The sequence below is a fragment of the Dendrobates tinctorius genome, unplaced genomic scaffold (genome assembly GCF_039654945.1).
Source record: "Dendrobates tinctorius isolate UK_male_01 unplaced genomic scaffold, ASM3965494v1 ptg000062l, whole genome shotgun sequence".
NCBI classification, from domain to species: domain Eukaryota; kingdom Metazoa; phylum Chordata; class Amphibia; order Anura; family Dendrobatidae; genus Dendrobates; species Dendrobates tinctorius.
Genome location: NW_027361730.1, coordinates 14,508,883 through 14,527,729, shown reverse-complemented (window position 1 = coordinate 14,527,729; position 18,847 = coordinate 14,508,883). Strand labels below are relative to the sequence as shown.

General features: G+C 42.9%; 1 protein-coding gene across 3 annotated transcripts in view; it reads right to left on the bottom strand.

The window, feature by feature from the left end:
* The window catches only part of SHANK3 (SH3 and multiple ankyrin repeat domains 3), a 609,395-nt gene that overhangs the window by 569,777 nt on the left and 20,771 nt on the right, over positions 1–18,847 (bottom strand). Inside the window, exon 1 of one of the 3 annotated variants that reach the window (XM_073579307.1) lies at positions 12,247–12,546. The exons of the other annotated variants lie outside the window; for them this stretch is intronic. Coding sequence (XP_073435408.1) covers positions 12,247–12,257 — 11 coding nt within the window. The 5' untranslated portion in view covers positions 12,258–12,546. Of the gene's footprint in view, positions 1–12,246; positions 12,547–18,847 lie in introns of those variants that run through there. 3 annotated transcript variants of the gene reach the window in all.

Here is an 18,847-nt window from a genome sequence, read left to right as displayed (position 1 = left end):
ATCCACCGGGTCATCAGACTTATCGTCTGATGAGTTTGAGGTTAACGCCATCGTGGGGCGCAGGTTTGTCCGTGGCAAAAAGTTTTATTTGGTGGACTGGAAGGGTCATGGTCCCGAGGCTCGGACCTGGTGGAGAACATTCATGCACGGCTCCTGAGCGCAGTGAGGCTCAGAGGGGAGGGGGGGTAATGTTAGGTGTCGGACTCCTGGCACTGCACATCGGGAATCCAGAGCCAGACATCCTGTGGTCTCCCATTCTTCCTCGACCACTCCGGGTGTTGCTCAGCAAACACGGTGAGCCAGGCTTGCTGCTCAGACTCGCTCTGGCAGCCTGGATGTTGCTGCCACCTCTGGTGCAGCAATGGCAGCGCAACCTGCTTTGCAGGGAACCGCTCCTGAGGCTAAGTCCTCATGCCGTGCTACTGGGCATGCCCGCAACTTTACCTCTCACTGGAGAGCAGGGGTCACATGCTCAGGTCCTGCGTCGGATCTGATTGGTCCTTCCCAAGCTAATGGAAGGTTCCGGAAGCGCATCGCTATAAAAAGCCCGCAGGGCGGCTCGGCGATGCGCTAGTCTAGACTTATCTTGCTATGTGTGTGAATGGTGACGGATGCATGGACTGGTGGCTGACTCATTATGAAACCCCTTCCCTCGGATAATACGATTGGTGACAGAGTGTGTTCTTAGGTCAGCACCAGGTAGAGGCAAGCTACGCCACAGTGCTCCTTCGCCTACACTAGCGTCCGTCGGTGCCCGATCCTCGGCGCCGACGCTTGCGGCTATAGTTGCCGCTGCGCTGCATTAACAGCAGCTATTGGTGTTCGCGGCTGCGACGCCACACGCTGACTCCTGTGACGATAACAGGGCCAGCACCTTTGTATATATTTCTGGCAAGCGACTCTGTGTCTGAACAGAGCCGCTCCTAGCGTTCGGGTGACGTTAACCCGTGCGCACTACTTCACCTTCTGGTGCATCTGCCATTGCCCAGCAGCGGTCTTACCAACTACCGCACGGTGGACCCCGGGCGGCGAACGCACCTCTTATTATTTTATATCTGGTGCGTTCCGCCGACCATAACAGTCTATGACTTTCTGACAGGCGCTATTTCCTTACCAATGAACTAAAGCATGCTCTGGAATCTACAGCAATATGGCCCCTTACACATGCCACCCAAGCCTACCTTAGCACAGTTCTGTAATACACTATTTACATTATTTGCCCTGTAGTTCAATTATGCGGAGCGACGAGGGGTACGAGCTCCCTACAGAACAACTACTGGAATAAGAAATGTATCTGAATATCGAGAGGGATTATCTATTTATATAATTGCTTGTAATGTTTTCATTTCCTGTTCTGTCCAGATGTCACCGTCTCCCAGAATTCCAAGCGGAGGAAGTTCACAGACCGCCATATTGGGACACCCAAGTGATGGGTGTCTCAATATGGAAACTGCTGCTGGTACCAACCTATTGCGCGGTACCACCAGCGGAACACCGTCGCACCACACACACACACTCACGCAGCCTCTTGCGCTGTACCACCAGCGGAACACCGTCGCACCACACACACACTCTATACGCCGTACACACCACACACACACACTCACACTCTCACACACACTCTATATGCCGTATGCACCACACACAACACACTCTCAAACTCACACACTCACACTCACACATTCACACACACACACATTCCCACACACGTATTCACACTCACACACTCACTCTCACACACTCATACTCACACTCACACATACAATCACACTCACACACACTTTCACACTCATGCACTCACTCTCACACTCATACACTCACACACACATTCACTCTCACACACTCACACACTCAAACTTACACAATCACTCTCACACTCTCACACACATTCACACACACACACACACACATTCACACACACACACACACTCATACACTCACTCTCACACACACATTCACACACTCACACACACACTCAGACTCACACCCTCACACACACACACACACACACACTCTAACACACACACACACACACACTCAGACTCACACACTCTCTCACACTCACTCTCACACTCACACACACTCTCACACTCATACACTCACACACACACTCTCGCACTCTCATGCAGCCTCTTGCACGGTACAACCAGTGGAACACCGTCACACTGCGCCTGCGCAAATTCCGTGTAGGCGCAGTGAATCATTCGGCTGATCCCGGCAGCAGATGCGTGACGTGTCTGCAGGCAGAGGAAGCCGGTCACATTAAAGGAGTTTTCCACAAACAAAAGTTCATTTTAAAAATTGTCTGTGTTTGACCGTGTACCGAGCATATCACATCTCCTGGGCAGGGAAGGAAGCAAAAGACAATACTGACATTACAGCAGGGGATCACAGAGGATTCATTTAGCGAGGTAAAATATTTCACTGACTGTTTTTAAACAATATTTTACCTCAAAAAATGTATCCTGCGATCTCCTGCTGTAATGTCAGTATTGTATTTTGCTTTCTCCCCTGCCCAGGAGCTGGGGTATGTTCTGTACATGGTCAGACACAGGGGTGAGAGAGACAGAGCACAGGGGAGAGACAGCTCAGACAGGACAGCACATGAGGGAAGAACACAGTACAGGAAGGAGAGAGGCAGCAGACAAGGGGGATAGCACATGGGGTAGACAGGTCAAAGAAGAGAGCACAGACGGGAGAAGTCAGCACATGGGGAAAGAGAGAGTGGATAGGTGGGTGAGCACATGGGGGGAGAGATTCTCAATGCTGCAAAGCCTGCCCCCATCATAACATTACGCCCTCGCATCGGGCCTCCATATAGTGATAATATATTTATCATTTAAACAGTTCAGTGATATAGTTTGATTATGTAATTTTATGGCCATATATTACTCTTTATGCCAGAGATAGGGTGGTAGTTAAAAGGAACATACCATGTAAAATAATGCTATTAACTTGCAGATATGGGGTTAATCTGCAGGTTAATAGCATTCTAAGACCGTGCAGCACCGGCACTGAGAACTCCTCTGCCGGGAGGAAATTTATTTCCCTAGGCAGCGTTCGGCTTCCAGCAATTGAGGTGGCGCCGGCAAAGTTTTAGTCACTGCTCAGGTTGTAGAGAGCAGCGGCTATATCTGCAACCCCCCGGCACTGACTAAAAGCTGGCCCTAATGCCGGTTGTTAGTTGGTTTGTCTTCTAAGTCAGGGTATCTCCTTCCAGTTAAGCGTATAAGATAGAAAATGATGCACATCGGTCACAAGTGTGTCACGCCAACCTGAGCGATCTGGGGGTAGAAGATCACTGCACTTTGTGAACCGCAGAAATTCCATTTAGCCTGGTTGATTGGATCCCTTTTTAAATGAATTTGGATTCTTTTGGCGCATAAGAGGTTAACAACCCTTTCTATGCTGGTCAGAAACTTGCAGCTCTATTTTAGCTGCTTCTGATCTGGTCCTTAACTCTTCCTATAAAACCTGGCCTGACCCTCTCTGTCTTGCCAGTTAAAGCTCTGCTTCCTTGCTCTTAGGAGACGCTGTGCTGAATAGGAGTTCGTTGTTATTGGAGATTCGGCTTCCTGTGCTGTGTGCTAAATCTAAGCGTTTGGATATTAGTTGCTGGAGGTGTTCTGTTGTACGTATGTGTTTATCTCCTGTTCCCTTTTCCCATTTAGTTTATTCCTCCCTGTCCCTATCCTCCTTCCTATTGTTGGTTGGTGCTTTTGTATGTTTGGGTGTTTCTGTAAGCCCTGTCTTGTCTTTTGTGTCTTGTTCACATTACGTTTCTGTCCCAGGCTCTATGGGGTGGAGGAGGGTTCAGACCAGGGATTAACAGGAACATAGTAAGGACGGAGATTCGGGTCTCTCTACCTTCAAAAGCACCCCCGGAACAGGGATAGTTAGGGTTCCAGGGGCAGTTTGAGGCCCTCCTTCCATACATATGACTGTCACAGTGTGACAACGTCAGAGAAAATGGTGACTTTGTTGGCACAATTATAGTTTATGGCGCCGTTGCTGCACATACGCACAAATACAGTTTTGCAGGGGGGTCCAGATGCAAGCCCCGAAAGGATCAACGAACGTGGGCAAGAATGCTGTGTGAAGGGGCCTTAAACCGTGAGATCTCTCAAGTTGTGGCAACATTTCACTGTTTTTGGGAGAGAAATCTTCAGTACTGGGGAAAGCAGGCTGGCTGGATGATCCTGTGATTCAGCTGAAGAGATAGCAGAAGCTGGTCTGCTTGGATGCTGTATAAAGGTGAATGACACATCATATGAACAGGTAGTGACAAGCTAATTTCTACACTTCTGTACCTATTTATTATGGATCTACATATGTATTGTGAGGGGCTATCAGTGCAGATATAAAAAATTGAATTACATACAGTTTACATGATTTGGACATTATGAAAAACATAGTGGGTGATTCATCAAAGTGTTTTCGACAGAAAACTGGGATAAACCAATTAAAATGTTGCTAAATTTTTCCACAAAGCAGAGTTGCCCAAAAATGTTGTGACTTTTGCCGTTTTCAAACCAGTTTCAAGCCGAGCCACCAAAATCTGCAGCGCTGAGAAGGAGTTGAGACGGTGAGTGGCTATGCCTGCCTGTCATATTCTTACATCAGAAATACTACTCCAGTCCCTGACAGCAGTATTTCTGCTGAGACGCACGCCACTGAGAAGATGCACCAAATTCATTTAATGCCGTGTGCCATTATATGAATTCAGTGGATTCTAGTCCAGCAAGCTCCTCATTTATATTGTCATACGCAATGCCAGTCTTAATGTATCGGCCCCATATACTGTATATGTACACACACACATATATATTATGCAAGTATCTACTCTGTACATTGCAGTCTCTTTTTCCATGTTATACACATCATGTAAACATGATGTACTTCCATTTTTTTCATTCTGCCCACACATTAAAATATCTAATTATGTAATAATTTGTGTGATATTGTACTAATTACTGACTGACATAATCGCATAAATATGCAAGATTAACTCTTATATTAATGGGATTATGTCAAACTATAATTGTAAAAATGACTATTTAAACTATAATGTGTATGCAGGAATAATAAAGGAAATACGCAATTTAAACCATGTAGAGAAATCATACATAGACATTAAAACTATGAAATATAGTGAGCAACTATACTGTGTATATACAGTATATATATATAAAACTTCCTTCTCACCCCCCACTGAGGGTAGTCTTTGTTGTCTTTTCTCATTCTCGGGTCCTCTACCAGAGGCCTAGGACGTTGAGGCTTCTGCGCAGGATCTTAGTTGTTCCCACTATTGCGCTTTTCTGGACAGAGAGCTCAGATGTTGCTCCTGGGATCTATTGTAGCCATTCTTCCAACTTATGGGTCAGTGCTCCAATCTCTCCTATCATCACTGGAATCACTGTTACCTTCACCTTCCACATCTTCTCCAGTCTCTTTTGAGACCCTGGTATTTTTCCAGCTTCTCATATTCCTTCTTTCTGATATTGCTGTCACTTGGCAATGCCACATCTATTATCATTGCTGCCTTTTGATTCTCATCTACTATCACAATGTCTGGTTGGTTAGCCAACACCTGCTTATCTGTCTGGATCTTGAAGTCCCACACGATTTTAGCCCTTTCATTTTCCACCACTTTCTCTGGGATCTCCCATCTGGACTTTAGGGGGACTTAGCCCTTATGCTGTGCAGATGTTCCTGTATACAATTCCCGCTACTTGGTTGTGGCGTTCGGTATAAGCTGTTCCTGCTTGCATTTTGCATCCTGCCACTATGTGTTAGACAGTTTCTGAGGTTTCTTTGCATAGTCTGCAGCTTGGATCTTGTCTTGTGTGGTAGATTCCTGCTTCTATGGATCTGGTACTTAGTGCTTGCTCTTTTGCCACTATGATTAGTGCCTCTGTGCTGTCTCGGAGTACAGCTTTCTCCAGCCATTGGTAGAATTTCTCCATGTCAGCCACCTCCATTATCTGTCGATGGTACATCCCATGCAGCGGCTTGTCTTGCCATGGCGCTTCATGTTCTTGTTCTTCCTTCCAGATCTGTTGTTGTTGCTGCCTTAGGCTCTCTCTCAGCATCTCATCTTTTGGTGCCATTTTTCTGATGTATTCCTGGATACTCCTTGTTTCATCTGTGATGGTGGCTAGGATGCTTATCAAGCCTCGACCACCCTCCTTTCTGTTGGTACACAATCTTTCGTTGCTAGACTTAGGGTGGAGACCTCCATGCATTGTGAGGAGCTTTCGTGTCTTCACATCTGCAGCTTCTATCTCTTCTTTTGGCCAGCACACTATGCCAGCAGGGTATCTGATAACTGGCAGGGCATATGTATTGATGGCATGGATTTTATTCTTCTCATTGAGCTGGCTCTTCAGGACCCGTCTTACCCTTTGATGGTATTTGGATGTTGCTGCTTTCCTCGCCTCCTCATCATGGTTGCTGTATACCTTGCCTTTCTTTATTACCAACCAGCCGCATTTCTCCAGTCCGAAGAACATCCCGATGTCTTCGCTATAGATCCTTGTCAGGTGAATCAGTGAACTGAGGTCTCGTTCGTTTTTCGCATACAGCTTGATGTCATCCATGTAGAGGAGGTGGCTGATGGTTCTTCCACTCTTGAACTTATATCCATAGCCAGACTCTGTAATTATCTTACTGAGGGGGTGCAAGCCTATGCAGAACATATATATTGCTGTTTTGCATATATATAGATATTTATCTATATATACTGTAGATATATGTACTGTAAGGGGTCTGTACTCACTCAGGTGCGGCAGGATGAAAAACAGGAGGAGCGTTCCTGGACAAAATCCGTGCGGGTTTATTTACTTCATAACCCCACAAGCAAAACAAAAAGGTAAACGTCCTTCAGAGCAGGCAAAACAATACCAACATGTTTTTAGCCGGGTCCTGCTCCCTCAGGCCTGTGGGTACACAGGCCGGGCAATGTCCAGTACGCAGGCTCGGTCTGGAGCCACAGACACAGGATGGCTTCTCCCTCTCTGCACACAGACCACTCTAGTGTCAAGCATGGACAAATGGAAATTTGTCCAGGCTGACAGACTCCCAAACACTTCACCCATGTGCCAAACAGACCTGATTACATACAGGCAACACCCAGTGAGGGTACATGGGCGGTTCCCTCCTGCACTACATCGCCCACTAAGCTTGCCCCAGAAAATGGATGATTAACTCCTCCGAACATGAAATACTGGAACAAATCCTCCAAGCCCATATCACAAAAAATAGACTTTTCTGTGATGCATATCTCCTCCTGTGATACATTATCAGGGACCCTTTTACATATCCCCCTGCCAGAAGCAGAAAGGAAGTCTATAAACAGCCAGACCAAGTGTGTCAATTAGAGCCAGGGGTAGGTTGCCACACTGAGTCCAAGAGTCAGAAGAATTAGGAAGGTGTCTGCAAAGCCAACGACAGAGACCTTCTGCAACCAGAAGCAGTGCGACTGTCTGCATCCTCTGACACATCAGTGGGACCCAGCTACACCCATTCACTATTTGGAGAGGTCTGTCCAGAAGTGGTCTTTATGGAAGAATTGCTAAAGCCAATCATTTGAAATGGGAAAAAAAAAACCAAGTGACTCAATTCTTTATAAAAACATATGAACTGGGCTGCAAAAAATTGGCAGCAGGTGCTCCGGTCTGATGAGTAACACACTGAAAAAATTGGCTGTAACAGAAGGAGTTTGTTTCCCAAAGTGCTGGAGAATGGAACACTAATAAATGTCTGCAGGCACCAGTGAAGCATGGTGGAGGTTCCTATCAAGATTGCTGCTGCATTTCAGCTAATGGAGATGGGTATTTAGTCAGGATCAATGATGTCCTCAATGCAAAGACATACCAGCAGACACTTGTCAGCCATGTTATACCATCAGGAAGGTGTCTGATTGGATCCAAATTTATTCTGCATCCGTTACCCAAAGAACCAGAAAATCACATTGCATGATTTTTAAATAATTAAATTGTATTTTATTGCATGAAATAAGTATTTAATCACCTATCAACCAGCAAGAATTCTGGCTCTCACAGACCTGTTAGTTTTTCTTTAAGAAGCCCTCCTACTTTGCACTCATTACAAGTATAAAATGCACCTGTTTGAACTTGTAACCTGTATAAAAGACACCTGTCCACATAATCAATCACACCTCAACCTCTCCACCATGGCCAAGACAAAAGAGCTGTCTAAGGACACCAGGGACAAAGATCTGCACAAGGCTAGGATGGGCTACAAGACAATAGGCAAGCAGCTTGGTGAGAAGGCAACAACTGTTGACACAATTCTTAGAAAATAGAAGAAATATAATATGACTGTCAATATTCCTCAGTCTGTGGCTCCATGCACAATTTCTCTTCATGGGGTAAGGATGATTCTGAGAAAGGACAGGAATCAGCCAGAACTGCAGGGGAGGACATGGTCAATGACCTTAAGATAGCTGGAACCACAGTCTCAAACATTACTGTTAGTAACACACTACGCCGTCATGGATTAAAATCCTGCAGGGCACACAAAGTCCTCTGATCATGCCAGAACATGTCCTGGCCCATTTGAAGTTTGCCAATGGCCATATGGATGATCCAGAGGAGGCATGGGAGATGGTCATGTGGTCACATGAAACCAAAATAGAACCTTTTGGTATCAACTCCACTCGCCGAATTTGGAAGAAGAAGAAGGATGAGTGCAACCCCAAAATCACCACCCCAATCATTAAGCATGCAGGGAAAGACATCATGCTGTGGAGTTGCTTTTCTGCAAAGGGGACAGGACGACTGCACCATATTGAAGAGAGAATGGCTGGAGTCATGTATCGTGGGATTTCGGCCAACAACGACCTTTCCTCAGTAAGAGCATTGAAGATTGGTCAAGGCTGGGTCTTCCAGGATGACAATAACCCAAAACTCACAGCCAGGACAACTAATTTTTGGCTCAGTAAGAAGCATTTCAAGGTCCTGGAGTGGCCTAGCCAGTCTCCAGACCTGAACCCGACAGACAATCTTTGGCAGGAGCTGAAACTTACTGTTGCCCAGTCACAGCCTCAAAACTTGAAAGGTCTGGAGAAGATCTGTATGGAGGAGTGGGCCAAAATCCATGCTGCAGTGTGTGCAAACGTGGTCAAGAACTACAGGAAACATCTGGCCTCTGTAACTGCAAACAAGTTTTTGTGCTAAATATTAAGTTCTGTTTTTCTATTGTATAAAATACTTATTTCATGCAATAAAATACAAATTATATAAAAAGCATGCAAGGTGACTTTCTGGATTATATTTTTAGATTCTGTCTCTCACAGTTGAAGTGTATCCACAATAAAAATTACGGACCTCTTGTTTTTTTGTGGGTGGGAAAACTTCCAAAATTGGCAGTGTATCAAATACTTATTTTCCCCACTGTATATGTAAAAAGAGGGTGCACATAATATACCAAACATTCCTGTACACTTTAAATTTTGCACTTATGTGTAGCCAGGAAAATAATAGATTGGGAATAGAGATGAGGGGTTTTGTTTGTCAGTGTTATTGGTAGACTAGATTGTCAGTAAAGTACACAAATTTATATATTTGGTTAATTACAGCTTTGCAATTAACATCACTAAAGAACGCATTTTGAAACCTTACAAAATGAAAATATAATATGTTGATATGACATAACAAAAAATTCCTATCTGTTAAATTTAAGAGAGAGTAAAAATACTTTCAAAATGAGCCATTCCAAAAACCTAAAGTTACCTGAGATGTATCTTAGAAATGATTATGGTACCTTACAGTTTCTTAGGATAAGCCTTCTCCATACTTCTACAGATTGCACAAATGATCTAGTTTTCTTTGTCTTAGATATCAGGAATGGATAGTGACAGCTTGAACTCTCCTGTTTACTAACATAGTAGTGTCCTGCAACTACATATATTATGATCAATTAGTCAAATCATGTTACTCTGCTCCTTTTCTGCCTACAAAGACTACTTGCAGAATTTACAATCTCTGCAATTACACATAATTGGTCGTGCTGTTGAAGGTCACATTTCTATTCAACATTGACCTTAATGTTCAGAATGATAATGGATCTTGTATTATACACTTATTACTAAAAACACCCCACTTGCCTTCATGAAGTCAATGAATGCTAAATTTTCTAAGCTGCTAATTCCAAGCTATGATAAGCACCAGTGAGCATTAAATAAAAGTTAATTATAAAGGATTCCTCATCCAAACAGAATGACACACTAAGCAGTACAGTATATAATCTAGAAATATGGCCATGACTGGCACTGAGCATCCACAATCATCTCAGCCACCTGCCAGGATCTGTCATCTTCTTCCCATGTTATACAAGTCCTACTTAAGGATTCCTGTGATAAGTGAGGTTCTGAGGAACATTGCCTACCCCTACAGTATTTCAGAGGGAAATGCCAACATACTGGGTGAAGAGAGATCTGTATTGTATTGGTTATTCTGTAAACCTTGGGAGTCAGATGGACACTACATGCTGATCTTAGCAAGTTGTGAATATTAGGATTTTGGGACAAATCCAAAAAATGTTATATGACACTAAAAAATTTGGTTTCCTTTAGTCATTGAGCTGCATCAAATAACTTGGGGCCATCGGTTTCTTCCTAGGCCAATGCTATTTCTGAAGAAGAAGGCTTTGTCTGTGCAGACAATACATACTGCCTGGAAAGCTGCCAGGTGACTTTCATGTACCAAGAATCCAAAGCACCAGGTATTAAGAAGTGAGTTTTATTTTAAAGCTTACCGTAAAATCGGCTGTTTTAGGATCTGGTGCCTTGGATTATTACTGCATGCCCTAAGATAATGATAGTGATGGAATATCACACCAAAGGTGCTAGTGGTCCTATGGTGATTTTCAGTGACCCACACATGGCAGTACATATATATATATATATATATATATATAATCAGAGAAACATCTTGTGAGCACTTGGTAACTCGTCACAAAAAATGCATCAACTTTTTTGTCTTTAACCTATATCTCTGCCTTTTGTTATTAAAATACAGTACACAGAATAATTCATAAAAACTTCTTGAGTAATTGTAAGAATATTTCATTCCTCTTTAGTATTGATCCTGACTTACTGCCATTATTTTAGTCCAGACAGTCCTGCTGGTCATTCTAGGAAACAGTCAGCGGGCTTGTAATCAGATGTATCCCTAGCAGATTAACCAAACTCCTAGAATGTATTGAGACAATTATACTTAGGAAAGACTACACGTCACAGAGAACAAACCTCTATAAAAAGCTCTATGAAGACTTTGATTCACAAGGAACGCTGGGGAATTTAAGCTCTGAAGTAGATTTCTTTTTAATGCAGCTGGGTCATAATAAGCCATAATACAGACCAAAACTTTTTTTTTTTATGAAGATTCATTCTTACTGTAAACTGTAAACCCTGCAATTTAAGGTGATCAAGTGTCCCAAATCACAAATCTACCCTAAGCACCAACATAATATATTCTGGAAAGAATTATTACGCAAGATGATGATGTACTCAGTCCCTGAGAGGGCAGAAGACGCAAACATTCCCGACCTTTGTCGCAATACTTTTTTTTTTTTTTGCCATATTTTCAAGCATGTCATCTCATCTAATGGGTATTCTATCGGCAGACAAGAAAATGACAAAAATCCGATACCTAGATCCACAACAAGCGCACGTTTACCATGAACAATGACGTGCGTTCATATGCGTAGATGCTGTATACTGTACACCTACACACTCACACACATGCATGCTCCACGCAATTACCTTCCCACACTGCTGCATTAATAACAGCCACATACACAGTCGTGCACACTGACAACACAGGACACATTTCCAGTTACACAATTCATACAATGAAAAAACCACAGAAGACATAAAGCGAGACAAACATTTGTGTGATACATCCTATAACGCGGCAGGCACGGGAAGAGAAGCTGCACAATGTGACAGAGGGGAGAGCATCTGGGCCTCTCAGATGTTGCTCCTGCTGTCCTGTTTCTCCCTCGTATACACATTTTGCCATCAGTTCCGAATAACCATCCTCTTCAGTCGTCCTTCCTACACCACTCTTTCGCTTCCCTCTTCACCTGTCTTGTCTCATCACACCCGAACCACTACACCTTTCTGATCTCCAAGACCCTCGTCCCTCTTCCACCATGGTTCCTAGCCCGTCTGACCTCCTCTAGTCTTTCTTTGACTATCCTTTGGTACTCTCTTCTTACCTCTCTCTCATTCTCTTCTCTTTTTTACCTTCTCTTCAGTTTCAGAAAGAGAGCTCAGAGCGACATCACCATGGTAATAAGGTTGTGGATTGCTAAAGAAGGAGAGAGAGAGAATGTGAAAAGTGTGAGCAGGGGTGATGGAAAAGATGGGGTGGCAGGGGGCGGAAAATAAAAAAAGGGAAATGGTAATAGAGGCACCCACAGGATGATAAGAGTGAGATGGACAAGAAATAGAGGTTGCGGAAATGATTAGAAAGGGGGTGTGTAGTCAGTGGGTGTATTGCTGCGTGTGCTGGGAGGAAGGCTATGTATGTGTTAGAATGCTTTTCACAGGATTCGTGTGAATTGATAGAGGGGGATGAGGAGGGAAGTGACTGTTCTGTTCGAGGAAACTATGCAGGAAAGTTCAATTATATAAAGTTGGATTTTATGTAAGCTTAGTCATGCATGTAGCAGCCATATTAGAGCCATAGTGGTATGGCGAGGAGCATGATAATACCCTGCTTCTTCTTACTAAAATAGGAATTTTCTTGCAGAATCAGGCTTTGCCTTATGTTATCATTTGTTGATTTATTTATTTTGCATATATAGCGCCAATATTTTGCACAGCAGACATTCTCATCACTGTCCCCATCGGGGGGGCCACAACCTAAATTCCCTATCAGTATGTCTTGGAGAATGGGAGGGGAACCCACACAGATATGGGGAGAACATATGAACTCCTTGCAGATGATGTCCTTGGTGGGATTTGAAACAAGGAAACAATGTATTGCAGATTGAGTAGATCTGTCATCTTGAGCTCTTTTCACAGTACCATTTTTAAATTCCATTGTTTTGCTCCATCATAGGTACAACGAACAAGCAGAAGTCACTAAGGCTACTTTCACACTTGCGTTATGAGGTGCAGCGCACGGCCGCCGCTAAGCTCCGCTCCCTGCCGCGTCTCCTCCGGTCAGCTCCTCCCTATGTTTAGCATTGGGTACGCAGGCTGTGCGCTGGTATGCTTTTGCCAGCGCATGCGCCCTTTTGGAGTTGTGCTGATGTGCGGCAAACTCACCGCGTTGCAATTTGGTGCGCTCGGCACAACCCCAAAAGGGCGCATGCGCCGGCAAAAGCATACCAGTGCACGACCTGCGTACCCAACGCTAAATATAGGGGACGCAGGTCGCATGCAGCATCATGTGCCCATAGGAGAAGCTGACCGGAGGGGGCATGGCAAGGGGTGGAGCATAGCAGTGGCCATGCGCTGCGCCTCATAACGCAAGTGTGAATGTAGCCTAAGAAATGTAAAATTGAAAGTGACTTCAGTACTAAAGAAAGATAATTACAAAACACTATTGAGCAATTTCAAAACCATCTTAAAGGAAGCACAAGCAATATCTCAGCGATCTTCAGGTTTAAGGACAGTGAAATATATTAGGTGTTGGGGGACCGGTGTGAACGAGGGGAACGAGAAACAGATTTGTCATCCACAGAAATAGAATACTCTGATTCTGATACCCGACAAAAAACATCTCGGTGGCATCAGAGGGTCATAAACAAGGGTTATCCCAGAGGTGAACGCCCCACATCTTCTTTGTCTACAACTAGTTTTTTAGACTGAACATACCCCCTGCAAAGTTACAACCCCGTCAACAGGAATTACAACTGCAGGTCGTTAATTTATCCAAAAGAACTCTTAACAACAAAGAAATGTCTGCACTAAGTATAGGAAGAACTACAAAATTAATTGCACCAGAAGAGCCCCTGCAATCCCATTGACTACAGCTGGGTCTGCTGTGACTCCTTCATTTTACTGGAATCAATACACTGTGATAATTCTGATGGTGTAGAATTACTGGCATTTGCAAGTTTCAACCACAGGATACCAAATGTGATAATAAGATTCTCTAACCAAATGAAAGCTTAATTTTTGCAACATTTAGGCCTCTTTGACATGTTCATGAAAAATGGTACAGGTGTCATCAGTGTTTTCAATCAGTGTGCCATCCGTGTGTCCGTTTTTACCATCATCGTGTCATCTGTGTCCCTTCTTACCATCAGTGTGTCATCCGTGTGTCCCTTTTTTTTTCCTTCAGTGTGTCATCCATGTGTCCCTTTTTACCATCAGTGTGTCCCTTTTTACCATCAGTGTGTCATCCATGTGTCCCGTTTTACCATCAGTGTGACATCCGAGTTTTCCTGGCATGGCTAAAGAAAGTAATAAATTACAAAGCTTCTCTTATACTTTGCAGTGGTCAACACGGATTGTACACTGATTCCATCCTTGTGCTGTATGTGTTTTTTCCAAACCCTTAGACTCGTATGGGCACGACTCCATGTGTTTCACACAAACACATGGTTCATATAAAAACATAGACATGTATATAGCACCATAGGTTATAATGGGGATGTGTTGTATCTGTGAAAAAACGGACACCACACGTACTGGAAACCTGGACGTGTGTAAATTGCTTCATGCAAACATAAAATACAGCGAAGCTGCACATTCTTTTCACAGTTACAGTTAATACAATCATTGGGTTTAAAAGGGTTGTGTCACTAGAGATACAGTGCTGTGCAAATTAATTGGGACAAAGCATTTTTTTAAGTAAAATCGTAAGTTGGTTACCAGTCAGTGATTCAAACCAGTTTTAACTGCTTTGAACAGGCACTCACACCCGTTCAAAGCAGTAAAACTGGTTTGAATTACTGACTGGTAACCAACTTACGATTTTACTTAAAAAAACGCTTTGTCCCAATTAATTTGCACAGCACTGTATTTATGGCTCAGATTTAGGTTCCAGCTGTGGGACATACACCTATCTCCAGGAAAGGGGTACCTGATCCAGCTAGCATTAGACCACCAGTGAGTGGAGAGGTGGCAGCACATGCGTCTGCTCCCAGTTCATTGCTCATACAGATAAGAGTATTTGCTGGTCTGTATTCACCACTCACTGGATGTCGGATTGGGGCACTCTATTTCTAGACATAGGTGTGGGTCCCAAAGGTGGGATTTGAATCCATTAGACATTTTTGACATATCCTATCAAGATCCCATTAATGTCTCACAAGAAACAACCCCTTTAAATATTAGCTGTCGCCAGATCAAATGTGGCAGTTTTGCTCCTGTTTTCATCTCACCGCTCCCCTGAATATTCAATTTTTTGCTATTTGTTTATTTTTTTAAATCTGCTATATGGTTTCAGACCTATGTGACTTTTCACTTAGGGCTAATTTTTATGGTAATTACCAATGGGGTATTGCTCTCAGGGTAATAATGCAGAGCAGTCCCTAGACAATCCTGTAAGCAATGCCCCCTTGGTAAAGACAATCAAATTTTTCACTAAGTAAAGATAGGGAATACTCAGGTAAGCAGTGGAAATAAAATAAGAGCAAAAATTGGCCACTTTTGATCTGATGATGGGTCCGCTTTAATAGTATGTTCACATTTTTGCCTCATTTTTAGCGCTTTTCCTCCATGCATTTTTGGCTGCGAAAAAAACTGCAGGGTTTTACTGTCCAAAAAAAGCAATCCGATTCAGCTTCCAAAGTGTACAAAAATTCATTTGAACATAAAAACAGAGAGTGACGGACAAGCCGCACCAGAGCTTAATGGCAACGCGTTTTGAACAATAGTTTTTTTTTTTGAGCTTTGAAAAAGAACAACTATTGTTCGAAACGGGTTGCCATTAAGCTCTGGTGCGGCTTGTCCGTCACTCTCTGTTTTTATGTCCAAATAAATTTTTGTACACTTTGGAGGCTGAATCGGATTGCTTTTTTTGGATTCTTATACGTGAGACTACACGCGACTTGTGCTTCCACGCACCACTAGCCAAGGCAGGTGAGCAGGTTTATTCAATTTATTGCATAGGGTTTTACTGTACCAGCAAAGTGCATGAGATTTCTGATTATTTTTTGTTTGCAGATTTAAAGCAGTATCAAATCTGTAGCATGTCAATTCGTTTAGTGTTTTTAGTGCATTTTTCCCCCATTCAAATTATTTGAAAAAAAAAAAAAGCATTAAAAAGCGCATATTATACGCAGCATATTTCCTGCTGCAAATACTGAACATGCACACCTACCCTAAGTGTAGATTCACTAGAGATTATTCAGCTTTATTTGTCCTTGTTAGGGTATCAAGTGTTAGAAATAAAGATGGAAATTCTACCAGATTTGAGGACATTTTTTGACTACTGACAGAAAAACTTTTGTACAATTGCTCTTCGTGACCAGAGCGGCCCACCACCTACCTGGTGACAACAGTTTGTGATTAGAGATATCTGCCTCAGATATCTACAGGTGCATCTCACAAAATGAGAATATCAGTTCTTCAATACAGAAAGTGAAACTCATATTATATAGAGTCAATACAGACAGAGTGATCGATTTCAAGTGTTTATTTCTGTTAATGTTGATGATTATGGCTTACAGCCAATGAAAACTCAAAAGTCATTATCTCAGTAAATTAGAATACTTTATAACACCAGCTTGAAAAAATGATTTTAAAATCCAAAATGTTGGCCTACTGCAATGTATATTCAGTAACTGCGCTCAGTACTTGGTCAGGGCTCCTTTGGCATCAATTACTTGCCCTGCATGTTAGACAGATCCACCTCTGTTCAGTTAATGCAATGCTGGCAACCATAAGTTGTTTAGATATCTCTCTTTTCACTGCATTGTATGTTATAGTGTTCAGCCTCTGTGGTGATGCATGCTACTGATATGACAGCACTCGGTATAATGCATGATACTGATATAACAGCACTCTGTATCATTGCTTTACTGTTATGATAGCACCTTGTGTTATTGCTGTGATATTATCTGCCAGTACTGACATACTGCACTGTCTGTTTCCTTATAGTTTTTACCTGATTCATCCACTACTGTGTTCAACAATCTCTGATTTAATCTACTACTGTGTTCACCAATCTCATCTACTATACCATCTATTACCATCTCCCATTGTTGGTCATATCATCCTAATAAACATAGACTTAAGCATCCATACAGTTTTTTACTGGGAGTGGATGAAGGGTTTAGCCATATGCTGGAATCCACACAGTGTCATACGCGGAGGAAGGCAGAATAGTGGACCTACACCAGCAGATGACATAGCTCCCCAAACCATCACTGACTGTGGAAATTTCACACTAGATGTCAAGCAGTTTGGATTGTGAATCTCTCCACTATTCCTCCAGACCCTGGGACCTTGATTTCTGAGGTCTAGTGTGAAGTATCCACAGTCAATGATGGTTTGGGGAGCCATGTCATCTGCTGGTGTAGGTCCACTGTGTTTTATCAAGACCAAAGTCAGCGCTGCCATATACCAGGAAATTTTAGAGCACTTCATGCTACCCTCTGCCGACAAGCTTTTTGGAGATGGAAATTTTTATTCTCCAGCAGAACTTGGCACCTGTCCACACTGCCAAAAGTACCAATAGCTGGTTTAAAAACAACAGTATCACTGTGCTTGATTGGCCAACAAACTCATCTGACCTTAACCCCATAGAGAATCTATGGGGTATTGTAAGAGGAAGATGAGAGACACCAGATCCAACTATGCAGACGAGCTGGACGCTGCAATCAAAGCAACCTGGGCTTCCATAACACCTCAGCAGTGCCACAGGCTGATCGCCTCCATGCCACGCCGCACTGATGCAGTAACTGATGCAAAAGGAGCCCTGACCAAGTATTGAGTGCATTTACTGAACATACATATCAGTAGGCCAACATTTCACATTTTAAAATCATTTTTTCAAGCTGGTGCTATAAAGTATTCTAATTTACTGAGATAATGACTTTTGGGTTTTTTAATTGGCTGTAAGCCATAATTATCAACATTAACAGAAATAAACACGTGAAATAGATCACTGTTTGTAATGACTCTATATAATATGAGTTTCACTTTTTGTATTGAAGAACTGAAATAGATTAACTTTTCGATGATATTCTAATTTTGTGAGATGCATCTGTAGAATGAAATCCTCATTTGTATAATGAGATAACTCCATATAGTTTAATTACTTCACTGTGCAATTAGCCTGACAGGTCACTGAGGAGTTTTATTACAAATAGTCAGAAGCAAAAGTCAGGGGGTTTCCCAAAGCAAGCATGCAGGCCACTGCTTTCATTTCCCAAAGGTCGCATAAAAATGAGTACTTGGATCTAACTCGTTAATATAGGAAGCTCAGACACATTTTATCTACACTATTTTTAATATATTCCCTCAATTGTTTCTACGTATCAACCGCAAATAGTGTTGTGGTTCATTTTATTGTCCTATTGGAGGTCTCTATGCCTCCAGAAAGTAGAAAGCATTATTGAAAATTCTGCCTTGGCATTTCCAGAAGTGGCCCTCCCCATGTTGTGGCTTGTACAAATTGCAATTTCGATAAAGTTTGGCATTCAATTTGTTTAATCTACAACTGGAAATTAAAGAGGTTGTCCACTACTTTAGCATTGATGACAAATCCTTAGGATAGGTCCTCAATGTCTGATCAGTCAGGGTTTGACACCTGACACCACCACCGATCAGCCCCATTATCGGTGTCGGCGACGGCCGGAAATAATCACCTGCAGAACTGGCTTTCTTCTGATAGTGACCGTGGCAGGGTACTAC